General features: G+C 55.7%; 4 protein-coding genes across 4 annotated transcripts; 2 read left to right on the top strand and 2 right to left on the bottom strand.

Moving 5' to 3' along the window:
- Window positions 1-233: 233 nt before the first annotated feature.
- On the top strand, window positions 234-749 carry CH63R_12137 (Cytidine and deoxycytidylate deaminase zinc-binding region; the record flags this gene model as incomplete). The annotated part of the gene is made up of 1 exon (XM_018307111.1): window positions 234-749. The coding sequence occupies one exon, from the start codon at window positions 234-236 to the stop codon at window positions 747-749; it is 516 nt and encodes a 171-aa protein (XP_018153952.1).
- Window positions 750-1,089: 340 nt separating this feature from the next.
- Window positions 1,090-1,485, bottom strand: CH63R_12136 (uncharacterized protein; the record flags this gene model as incomplete). Its single annotated transcript, XM_018307110.1, has 1 exon — window positions 1,090-1,485. The coding sequence occupies one exon, from the start codon at window positions 1,483-1,485 to the stop codon at window positions 1,090-1,092; it is 396 nt and encodes a 131-aa protein (XP_018153951.1).
- A 2,091-nt stretch (window positions 1,486-3,576) lies between these two features.
- Window positions 3,577-3,759, top strand: CH63R_12135 (uncharacterized protein; the record flags this gene model as incomplete). Its single annotated transcript, XM_018307109.1, has 1 exon — window positions 3,577-3,759. The coding sequence occupies one exon, from the start codon at window positions 3,577-3,579 to the stop codon at window positions 3,757-3,759; it is 183 nt and encodes a 60-aa protein (XP_018153950.1).
- An 870-nt stretch (window positions 3,760-4,629) lies between these two features.
- CH63R_12134 (Ankyrin) lies at window positions 4,630-10,967 on the bottom strand (the record flags this gene model as incomplete). Its single annotated transcript, XM_018307108.1, has 6 exons — window positions 4,630-6,940; window positions 7,033-9,637; window positions 9,672-10,113; window positions 10,215-10,490; window positions 10,543-10,596; window positions 10,653-10,967. 6 exons carry the CDS (start codon window positions 10,965-10,967, stop codon window positions 4,630-4,632), a joined length of 6,003 nt encoding a protein of 2,000 aa, XP_018153949.1.
- Between the last annotated feature and the right edge of the window lie 938 nt (window positions 10,968-11,905).

Here is an 11,905-nt window from a genome sequence, read left to right as displayed (position 1 = left end):
GAGTTGGCGGCTGTGATGAGCCGAACTAGACATTGTTCGGTCCTCGTCTGGGATAATATTCCTCCGCGCGCCGCTACGTCATGAATCCAAGTTTATCCCGCATCACCACTACTTACATCAGCCTCTGTTCCCTTGCTCATCCCATAACACCAGATCCACACACACACATCACCAACTCGATACTGTCACATTTTGAAAACCCCCATCATCCTTCAAACTCCGCAGACTCCACAATGGCTCCTACCACCACCCCTCCAGACCCCAACATCCTCCGCCGCTGCGTCGAGCTCGCCAGGGAAGCCCTCGACGCCGGCGACGACCCCTTCGGCTCCGTCCTCGTCGGCGCCGACGGCACCGTTCTCCGGGAAGACCGCAACCGCGTCAACACGGGCGAGGACGGCGATGGGAGGCGCGACGCCACCCTCCACCCGGAGTTCACCCTCGCGCGCTGGGCGCAGCTCAACCTGAGCGCCGCGGACCGCGCCGCCGCCTCGGTCTACACGTCGGGCGAGCACTGCCCCATGTGCGCCGCGGCGCACGCCTGGGTCGGCCTGGGCCCGATCGTCTACGTCTCCTCGAGCGACCAGTTGGCGTCGTGGTTGAAGGAGCTCGGCGCCGGGGCTGGGACCAAGGTCAGCCCGCTTCCTATCAATGCGGTTGCGCCAAACATTCCGGTCCAAGGCCCGATCCCTGGGTTGGACGAGGAGGTCAAGGCCCTGCACAAGCGAAACATCGAGCGGCGGTCGTGAACGGGGGATGGAGCTTTGGAAAGTAGGCTATTCGTAGAAGAGGGTATGGGTATGGCTGCACGTGTGATTGGGTCGTAACTGGATCAGTCGCTGGGGCGAGGGGGTCGAGGGCAGGAGTTTGGGGAGAACATGACTGAGAATTGATGATCATTGATGATAATGAGCACCACGCTGGGTAGGGGAATTGTGTAGATCGTCGTCGCTTGAGAAGTACCAGAGAGATGTTGAGAATGCCTTCTGTTATGCCCTGATAAGAATGTGGTCTCAGCACTCCCACGGGCCCAGATACTCCTCGCAGCGTCTTCTTGCCAAGTGAGCTTTCCGCTCAGCTTGAATCTATCTAACTCTTCCCATCCTGCAAGAGACGGCGACGCTGGGCCAGCTTGCGAGCCTTTCTGTCTTTGGCATGTTGGATCTTGCTGCCAAGTCTGGAGAAGTAGCCATCCAACAGCCGGTCATCCCGTTCGGCGTACATGACCTTGAAACCACCTTGATCCATAGCTTCGAGCCCATCGCTTTTCTCGTCATTTACACTGTCTTTCCCTTCCCTACAGTCGCCGTCTCTACTGCTGGGGGCCTGATGAGAGCTGTCGTCGGGCTGAGAGACCGGGTCGGAATTTGCCAGACGGCAGGCCTCGATGGAATAGGTGTTGTAGCGGCTTGATGAGGCACTGGTGGAAGGTTGACTAGCAACGTTGGACTGAAGGGTTTCAACCGTGTTGGAGTCCATGCTCATTGTTGGATATAGACTGGAAGTATAAGTACGATCAAGAGTCCGGCGTGGTTGAAATCGAAGACTAGAAGTTGATGGTGGTGTTCGGCAGGGATAAGATAAACAGGCAAATGGGTTTGATTGAGAGTACACCTGAGTGAGGGAATGTTATCACTTTTAAGGGTTTCTGGCGTGGTTTTAGTTCTTTGTGGAAATCTGATACCCCGTCACACTCAGACAACCCGGCATCAGGGTTACGACATAGCTGAGTACAGCCGAACGATCTGCCCTTGTTCTCGTTGGATTCAAGGACTCCGCCCGCAAAACCTCGGTCGAGGATACAAAGAGATTTTGCTTCAAAAACGGGGCATTGGGAACACAGTGACGTCAAAGAGAGACGTTTCATCGGGCTCGCTACTTGTCTTGAGGCTTGTCCTTGGGGATTTCGAAGAGGAGATCAGTCATCCTTTTAACTGAAGGGAAGTGATATTTTGCCAAGCAGTGTCCTGTCTCATGAAGCACCTCAGCAGGTCCCAAAATCACTGCAAATCCATGCTTCAATGAACTTCGCCGCCTTGCTATCATTTCCTATGCTTCAGACTTTAGACGCCGGATTTGCTCCTGGTCTAGTCGCGTGGCAGGCCACAAGTGGGTTTGTCATGGCAAGCGATGCCAAGGCCTATTCCCATAAGTAAACTAGACCTCTTTCAATACATTGGGGGTTTCGGTTGAACAAGACAATCCTGTTTCCCCCTTACATACACTCCTTTCAGGGGGTTCTTGGCATTGATTGTGGTTACTTTGCGTCGAGATTTCTCCATGCGAGCTTCGGCTGCTTGACCTCGACCAGCCCTGGCTATTACATGCATGATTCTGAACACTTGGAGAGTACCCTGGCCTTGATCAACTCGTCGTTTGGTTCTTTTATCCTTCTTCTGATGCAATACTACTCCGTTTCGTACTAGGGGAGCTGCACTTTTCCAAGTTCTTTTCTCACTTTTGTGACACTTGTCCGCCACAAGCATCCAAGACAAACCTGTCGACTTTTAAGATCAGGTTACTAGATGTGTAGATTTCTCAAATGTGCCAGAAGCTCTTCAAGCGCAATACGTCAAGCTTCATAATCTATCATTGGTACCTGACTTAAGAAACCAAGCTTTCTCAATCATGTAATCACAGAGCAATAGGCTAGGTCACAATAGCCTAAGTGGCACTCGCAACTTGCGAGCTGTCATGCCATCGATACGGTGTCAGCCTCCTTTACAGCTAAGGCAAATGCTCTAAGCCCTACTAAGGGAGGATAAATGCAACTAGCGCAACCCTAGTAGAGCGTGTACTGTTGAACCACTTAGTTTTGTAGTGACAAAAAAAAGTATTTCCATGCACTTACATCATCTTCCAGCTTGTCAAGAGTTGGGTTGGGGTCTTGCATGGAAACCCCAGTTCTTCTACTCCTAACACCTTTCTGAACTGATATTCCGCGACCTTCCATCTTACTCAGATCTACATCCGCTTCTAGGTAAATATCATAGAATGCATGGGCAACGAACGTCTTGCTGCAGTGCCTGCTGTTTAATTGTATATCCTTCTTTTTGTCAGCTTCAGCAACATTGTGTATAAGCATCTGCTGGTAAAGACCAAGCCGTTATTCCACATGGTTGCCTGGCGCCGAGAATCAGGGTGCTTAGGGTCTCTGTAAGAGAAAGATGTTTTGCCCTTTGGTGATCATGGAAGGAAATTTTTGTCGCTGTGCGCTATTCCCGTCATGACGGTTGACCTGATTCATGGTCTCCTCAAAATAGTCCCTTTTACAGTCATCTCCTGCCACCAGACGTGATTGTGAGGTCTTCAGTACCTGCACCCACAATCACATCATTGTCTTTAAAAATATTCTCCCATATATAAAGTAGCATTGTTTGAAGCAGTGTGTATCTTAAGCAACCAGCCCATTTCAACCAACCAAGACAATACAGCATACAAGATCACAAGCACGCAAAACCATCAAAGCTCCATCCAAGCAAACCTCAGCCTAAATAAGCCAGCCAAGCCACAGACAAAGCATTTTTCATCCTTCTCAAAAGACTTTCCCAGCGTGACAATCAATCAATTGAAAAGATGTGCTACATCCCTTTCTACGAGGTCAGGTGCGGGCAGTGCGGCTTCATCTACATGAGGGACAAGAATGCCATGAAGCGCTGTGGGCAGAAGCAGCCCTGCAAGAATGCCGAACAGCTGAGTATCGGAGAGACAACCAGGGGATACTGCCACCTTTGCTTGGGATTCCCTGACGGGCGATAGACCAGCTAAAGACACGCACACACACATCTAGAGATGAACCAGCCCGGAGTTTGACCTCAGCCTACAGAAGGTCTGAAGCCTAATACTTGGACTGGGGGAAGTTAAGCAGGGCATAGTTTGAGGCAATGGAGGCCAAGGGGGGGGAGGGGGGGTTGCTATTGAAATCACTCGATTCTTAGCCACAGCAGGATTCCCAGTTGAAAATAATTCTAAACCACGTAAGCAAATCAGGGTCCACAATCCCTTTAGCCTAATCGTATTGTTCTTGACGCTTTCTCAACTGGACTGGTCCTACTGTAAATTGACAGTAGCTCCCTGCTGGAATCAAAGAACGTGGTATAAGGTGGTAGTAGGATCAAGCACCCCCGATGTTTAAACGAAAAAGTTGACAAGGCCGTTTACCGGACCAAGGGATGGTTTCCGTCAGCTCAGCGCAGTTTACCAGTAGCCCGATCTTGCTGGGGCTACGTAAGAGCTTCTTCAGTCAGTCATGATTAGACATAGACCATCGAGAGAGCGCGGGAGGGTCAGAGACTGTTATGTTGTTGACAAGGAATCGGCAGATTGGCCAAAAAAATCAAAAACATACAACACCAGGTATTCGCTGGTCGTCACCGACCCAACTACTAATCCGGCCCTCATTGGCTTATCTATGGGAGAGCGGACGGGATCCCGAGTTTTCCAATGGGTATGGTCGTATGTGTCAGTTCTAGCTCCCTGGAAAGTATAACAAGGCTCCCTCGTCAATCTGTTTTCCAGATCAGGTAACTGACGCCTACAATTCCCAACTATCCTGATGAAAGTCATCTTCTAACTCGCTTAGGCATCTTGATATCTTGCAGGCGTTAGTTGTAAGCCAACCAGGACGGGCTACTCATCGCCATAACCAAGCTGCTTCGCCCTTCTCGGACCTCCTGGCCGGGTTGAAAACCGATGGTCGTCTTCTAAACGCCCTTTCTGGGAAAACATCCATGCGACATCACTGACAACCTGTTCCCTCAGCACGGTCTCCAGGTCATTGTACGCCGTCCTCCTCCCGGCCTCCAGGAAGTACCCCAGCTCGCCGTGCAGCCTGAACGGAGACGTCTCGGTCTCCCAAACCCATTCCTGGAACTCCCGCCTGGTGCCTTCGATGACAGCCTCCCATGGCCGGATCCGTTCGTACACAGCCGGCGCCAGCGGGAGATAGGGGCCCCAGGCCCGACGTCGGAACACGAGGTACCCGAAGGCGTGGAGTGAAGCCAGCGAGAGCGTCGTGTCTTCAGACTCAGGGTCGACCTCGAAGGGAACCACCGGGGCTTCATCCTCGAGCAAGGGGTTCTTCCGGGTCACAAAGTCCCTCTTCAGTACGTCGAAAACTTCCCGAATCTCCTCGGAGTTGAAGTCCGTCGCCGTCCTATCTTTCATCACGGGGACTGGGACCATCTCGTGGTCCCGGCCGTTCTCGGCGACGCATCTCTGGCATAAAACAGTGCGGCATGACCGGCAGAACGACATGACTTCTTGCTCATCCTCTTCGCAGCCGTCGCAAGACAGCACGCACGTCGTTCCCTCGACGAAGTGGCCGTCCTCTTCTTTGATATCCACGTCGATCGTCAGGGTCTGCAGCAGACGCACCGCCTGCCGGTCGTATCCTCGCCGCCGCAAGAGGAGGACTGAGAGATCCCTCATGAGATGCTTGTGACGCACAACGGTCCTCACATCAGTCTCTGTCAGCTCCGTGACGAACTGGCGGATAGTCTCGTTGGTGTTCGCCAACGCCTCGCCGCTCGGCCTCTCGTGCAGACGTCCCAGGGCAATGTCCACGGGCGTCTGCCCCTCCAGGTTCCTGGCGGCCAGCATGTTCTGGAAGTGGTCGATCCCCGTCTCGAACTCGAGCCTCTGGCAAGCCGTGTAGATCATAGTCGCGACTTCGGACCTGGCGGCACGTGCGATCAGGGAGCCCATGTGCAGGGCGTTCTCCCGGTAGTAGTCGGCGCTGTCGACGAATGACGCGAGCTGGGGGTGCCGGAGCAAGATATCTACGATACTGGCGCGGCCGTTGATCACCGCGATCCGCAGCGCAGACCTCCATAGCGTGTTGTCGGAGGTGCTGTTCCCGGGCGGCTTCTGCCCCTTGGCCGGATCGGCGCCCTTGTCGAGCAGCATCCGGACCGTCTGCGCGTCGCCGACCCTGCAGGCCTCGCCGAGGACGGTGGTGCCGACGGCGCTGACGACGTCGTCGACGCCGAGCCCGTGCCGGAGGAGCAGGCCCACGATGCGGTGCGCGGCGCCGTCGTCGGCCGAGACGGCGCTGCAGACGCACGACCTGCCCATCGAGCACCTCGCGTCGATTTCGGCGCCCCGTTCGAGAAGGAAGCCGACCAGAGCCAGGTTCCCGGCGGCGCAGGCGACCATGAGGGGCGTCTCGCCGTCGTAGGAGGGGGTGTCGAGGGTCTCTGGCGCCATTTGGTACAGGGATTGCGCAATCTCGAGATGCCCCCTGTAACAGGCCGACCAGAGCGGCGTCTCGTGCCAGTGGTGCGATGGGAGGTCCGGCCGGGCGCCCGCCTCCAGGAGTATGCGGGCCATCTCCGAGTTTCCCTCCCTGGCGGCCATGTGAAGCGGTGTCTCGTAGACGAGTCCGTCCTTGGATTGATGGTTGACCAGGCCTGGCTCGTGTCGTATGAGGACCTTGCAGGTGTCGATGTTGTTCTCCTTCACGGCGCCGAGGAGCGGCGTCGTGTTGCAGCTCGAAGACGGGGACAGGAAGCACTTCGTGTCGGCGCCGTAGTCGAGCAGCAGCTGGACGAGTTCCGCTCTCTTCCCGCTCGTCTCGATGAGGATGTGGTCTACGCCGTCGTCGTTGGCGGGCACGTAGTTGATGTTCGGGGGCAAGGGGCTGTCGAGCAGGGTCCTGACCAGCCTCAGACCGACTTCCTCGTCGTCGTCGATGGCCGCGTCGAGGGGGCCGGGGAACCCGTAGGCTTCTTCCAAGGTGGGATCGGCTCCGTGCCGCAGAAGGAGCTCGACCATGTTCTGGTCTTGCAGCCATACGGCCAGCGTCAGCGGGGACTTTGCGTACTTCTTCGACTTGTTGCTCAACGTGTTGATGGGCGATTGGTATTCCAGCAACAGCTCGACGATGTCGACGTTGCTGGTGTTGTCGGTGTGCTTTTCGTTTTCGTTGCTGCTGCTGCTGCTGCTGTCGAGTTCAGCCTTTGTGCCATGTTTTAAAACAAGTAACAGTATAATCTAGCTATATTCAAGGGGCAAACGGCATGAATCACTCACCTCTTACTATTCCTCGTAGTCCTGGCTAACTTCACGGCCATATAGAGCGGTGTTTCGTCGGTCGCTTCCGGGTGTCGGCAGGGGCTTGCGCCTGCTACCAGGAGCATCTCGGCCGCTCTGAAGTTGTCATGGACAATCGCAAAACATAGAGGCGTCCGACGTACGGGCTTTGTGCAATCTTCCTCCCACCCGTCCGAGAGGAGTTCGAGGTCGACGTCGGGCCGTTCCAGGAGACGGGCCAGCCAACTGATGTTCTCCGGCGCTGTCAATAGATGGATGGGTGCGAAACCCAGACCGTCCAGCTGGTTGACGTCGTCAACTCTGTGCAGAAGGAGGCAGAAGAGGCCAAAGTTGCGCTCGGCGATGGCGGCCGTGAGAGGCGTTTGCTGGTTTGGCCAAGGGAACTCCAGACTCTGGTCAGCATCATAGTCGAGGAGCAACTCAACCATGTCCTCGCTCGAGTTCATCAAGGCTTCGAAGAGGGGCGTGATGCCGGCGATGTTCGCGCTATCCGGTCTAGCACCGGCGCGTAGGAGCATACTCGCCATAGTCGGCGAGTTTCGTTCGCACGCCTCCAGGAGACACGTCTTCCCTTGGAATCCAGACACGTTGGGATCGGCCCCGGCATCGAGGAGCAGGGACATCATGTAGGCGAGGAAGTCATCGTCGTCGGTTTGGAGGGAATGGCAGAGGAGCAGGAGCGCCGTGTCTCCGTGGATGAAACTTCGTTCGTTAACGTCCTGCGTCCGCTGGAGGAAGAATTTGATCATGTAGGGGAGGCCTTCGCGGGCCATCGCTGCCCTCATGAGAGGGGTGTGGCCGGCGGCGTCCCGCACGGAGTAGTCAGGCTCGGGACCCCTGCTTTCGAATAGCTTCGCCATGGCACGGGAAGCCGTTAGCTTATGCACAAACTTGGAAATCGAGTACGTTATCTCGTGATTCCAGAACTTTGGTCCAGACTCGGCCACACTGTAGGTTGTGACAAGTTCGTGAGCGAGATGGCCGGCGTTAGCGCATGTGAGAGCGATAACAGGAGGAATCCATGTGGTTGACATAAGGGCATGGTACATCGGCGATCCATACACCCACTGATTCGTGGCAGTATGCCAGGAAATGTACGAGGACCAAGTATCGTAACAGGGAGAGGTGATGAAACGACCGAGCTGGGGCAGCAACTTCAGGCCTTCTCCGTTGGATCGATGAAAATGGCTGTCCCACATGTAAGCCGCATAATCGTAGAACGGATGTTGTCTCGACAGCTCCGAAGACGGCGTCGCACAGCCGCGTCCGAAGGTGGGTTGTGAGAGATACTTTAGGCACAGGAAAGCCATGTTTGCGTGCTGCTGCTCTTCGCTGATGTAGGAGGCGAAGTGAAGACGCAAGGACGGGTGGGAGACGTGGAACTCGAGATTCGCATCGACACGTATCAGCCGAGAACACCTCTGCCAGAGAACGGTCTGGATGTTGAGGGACCGCAGACGGGGGTCGTCGTGGAGGCAGGCGATGGCGTCTCGGACCTCTTCTCGGCTGATGAACCTCTCGGCACCGATGACGATCTGTAGCGTCGAGAGGACGTAGTTGTGGTTGTCTATGCTCTGGAGCAGCGGGAGGAGTTCGTGATCGTAGTACTGTCCGAGCCGTTCGGGGCACGGCAGAGCTCTCGAGGTGATGGAGTAGCCGTAGTCCTCGCCGTCCCTGGCTGTCGCGACCGCGTCGTGCAGGGAATACTTGGCGAAGAGGAAGAAGCTGCCGGATGTGCTCTTTATCCAGGTGCGGATTTCCGGGAGAGGCTGCGCCGACGCGCTGACCGAGAGTATCGCCGCCGCCTCCTTGTCGACGTACGTGGCGATGTCTTTCATGATGTTCGCGTCGGTCATGTTGATCCTGGCCGCCCGGGACGTCGCCAGGAACATGATCTCGTTCGGGGCGTGCGTGAAGAGGAACTTGAAGCGGACTGTTTCCCGAGGGAAGGGCTGCGTTGGGTCGATGGGCCCCGTCGGCGGTGAGATTCGAGGGGCGGGACTGTCGATGAAGCTGGCGACCAGCTGGAGGAACTCCTGGACGTAGGATGCGTCGCACTCTTGAAGCCCGTCCACGATCAGAAAGACCTCTGTCGTTTTCGGGGGCCCAAAGCTAAGCTGCGGGCTCGCCATCAACTGGCGTAGGATCTCGAACAGAGACTTCAGATCGAGCTTGTTGCGGTCGTCTTGGGAAAGCCAGAAGTCGGACGACAGGGATTGGAACCACGACGAGGATCGCAAAAGTGACTTGATAAAGTACTCCAGGATAGGGGGTCTCTTGTTGCCGGTCGCGCTCATATTGCAGAAGAAGGATAGCACGCTGTGGTCGTATCCAGGGGACGACCGGGAACGGTCCCCTATCAGGTAGTTGGCGACGGACTTTGCCAGATACGTCTTGCCGCACCCGGCGCCTCCGCAGACGTACAGGTCGGCGGCGGTGATGGACTTGATCCAGTTCTGGAAGTCGGGCTCTGACTGTATCCAGGAGCATGTTCCGGGCATTGGGTGGATGTCGTAGCCGAGATGTGCTTGGTTCCATGTGCCGAGTTTGGTGAGGAAGAGATCGAAATGGCTCTTGACGTTTTCTGCAGGTCTTGTTAGAAACCAACAGAACCACACCCACACAGGGTTCAGCTGAGTGATTAACCAGTTTCCTTCTTCCTGATCCACAGGTTATACGACTCTTCCTTTCCGTCTCGTTGCGGTGGACCAGGCGTGTTTGGGGGCCGTGGCAAAGGCTTGGGTCTCCCGGGTCTCGCTGCAGATTTTGAGGCGTCATTAACAGCATTGTCTGGTGGAAGTTCCTGAACCGAAACTCACGAGGACCGGGAGATGGCGGCCGAGGGTTGCCGGTGCTCGGCAGGGTCGGCGAAGGCATGAGAAAGAAGGCCCTTTTCTTGTTCGATGAGATGCTTTTCATCATGAACTCGATGTTCTCGACCAGCACGACATGGCTCCGGCTCGACGGCGAGGAGAGTTTTGTCAGCTCGAAGTGGTCGCAGTCCACCGATACGGTCCTAACGTTGAGAGAGTCGATTTCACCGCGGCCCTTGGGCACAACCTAGAGTCCTTGTCAGCAACTGTACACCGCCCTTGAGACTGGCCAACATCATTGCCCACCAGAGCTTTGAAAGATGTGCCGTCGTCGTCGGTAAGTTTTACTGGCCGCTTGGCAACGCAGTTCAGAATCAAGAAGCCGGGCATCGTCTGGTCGACAAAGGCCTTGTTGACTTTGCGGACAGCCTCTGCGAACTCTCGAATGTCATCGGCGGATGGCTTAATGGAGTGCTTCGTGAGGCTGGTCGTCACTGTTGTGTTGACCGCCTTGAGGACGCCCTCGGAATCAGTCGGATGATGGACGGTGTCTAGGAAGACAATGCCTGCGGTGAGGTCTTTGATGATGAAATACTGCGGGCAACATGTGTAGAGCTCCGCCGCCTAACATTGGAGTTCATTAGAAACGAAGACGCCGAAGGGGCCCTGAGCCTACCTTCTTGACTATGGTTCCCCCGAGCCCATGAGCGATGAAGATGGTCGGGCCACCCTGGAATCAAGCATGTGAGCACTGAGCAACATACAGCGCGAGAAACCGGTGCATACGAGGCATTTTCTGTACTCGCTCATCATCGATGCCAGAAGGTCGTCTGCGTGGAGGGCGATGCTGGCGGGCGTCATGTTCGGCGCCGGCTCCGAGTTGTAGCCGTACGTCCACACCCGGACCGAGTCCTGGGAGCCGCCGAGGAAATCGGGATCGGATATCCAGGTCTTGCCGGACTCGTCGTGGTGCCATGTTGACTTGGGAGACCCGCCCAGGTCGTGGATGCAGATGATGCTGCGCTGGGGTGTCAGCCACAGTCCCCAGTTGAAGACACTTGGAAGCCTGGAGGTTCTCTTTACTTCACTTGGGGTCGCCATCCAGGCGGTGCGAGTTTGATGTTTGAAGGGTACACTATCTCCAGATTCGGGATGATCATGGCGACGACGCGACCGAGTGTGGCAGGCTCGTGTCGTGAAGCTCTTGCGTCGCTGTCTTGACGAACTGCTGGATGGAAAACGCAGTTGCTTTCCTCCCCCCTTGATGTTGACGCGTCAACTGTCGCGACGGCTCACGTTACCCAGCTCTTCCACCGCAGAAGGATCAGAGTGTCGCTAGGCTACCACGGTTGAGGGCTTTCAAGACGATGACTGCAGACCCCGGTCTCCAGGCGGCGACCTCATGTGAGGAGTCGTCGACCTTGGGGGCTGGACGATTGGGTGCGACGCTAGCGAGCTGATGCAGGTCTGACTAGGCATGGCTGGTTCCTGTTGTACGACAGATGATTCGAAGATTGGCTCTCCATTTTCCCAATGGCCGGTATGCATGACATGCGTTGCCAGCGCATGGTGACCTGGAGTCGCTGCGGCTGAACCCAGTCTCGACTCTTATTGGGAGTAACCAATGCTGAGCTGTCTCGTTGCGAAACGGTGCCCCTTGGCTTAGGGTTCTTCGGAATAGTACCCTGAAGAAGCTTTCATACAACGTAGTCAGCGAGCGCTAATGCCAACAGGTCTCGAAAGTTATGATTCTGACGGTCGACACTCGTCAGTTTCGCTGCAAAGTGTTTGCTCGCGATTTACAGGTCCTCGCCGCTTTCCAAGGGATTTCGGACGCGCTCGATCTCGAGACTCTCCATAACTGGCGCAACAGCGGTTTATTTTACCTTGGAGAGTACCTTTCCCAAGGGAGACTTGCCATCGACCCTAGGAGATCTTGTCAGGTCTCCATGCAAGAGCTCGTGGACCGCGACCTCTTCGACGTTTGTCCTGGACTAGGCGAAGAAGCAAACTGGCACAGATGGGGGATACGCGTGAAC

This window comes from Colletotrichum higginsianum, chromosome 8, assembly GCF_001672515.1.
Source record: "Colletotrichum higginsianum IMI 349063 chromosome 8, whole genome shotgun sequence".
NCBI classification, from domain to species: Eukaryota; Fungi; Ascomycota; class Sordariomycetes; order Glomerellales; family Glomerellaceae; genus Colletotrichum; species Colletotrichum higginsianum.
Note: the sequence above shows the minus strand (reverse complement) of the source record. Positions and strands in the feature narration are given on the sequence as shown.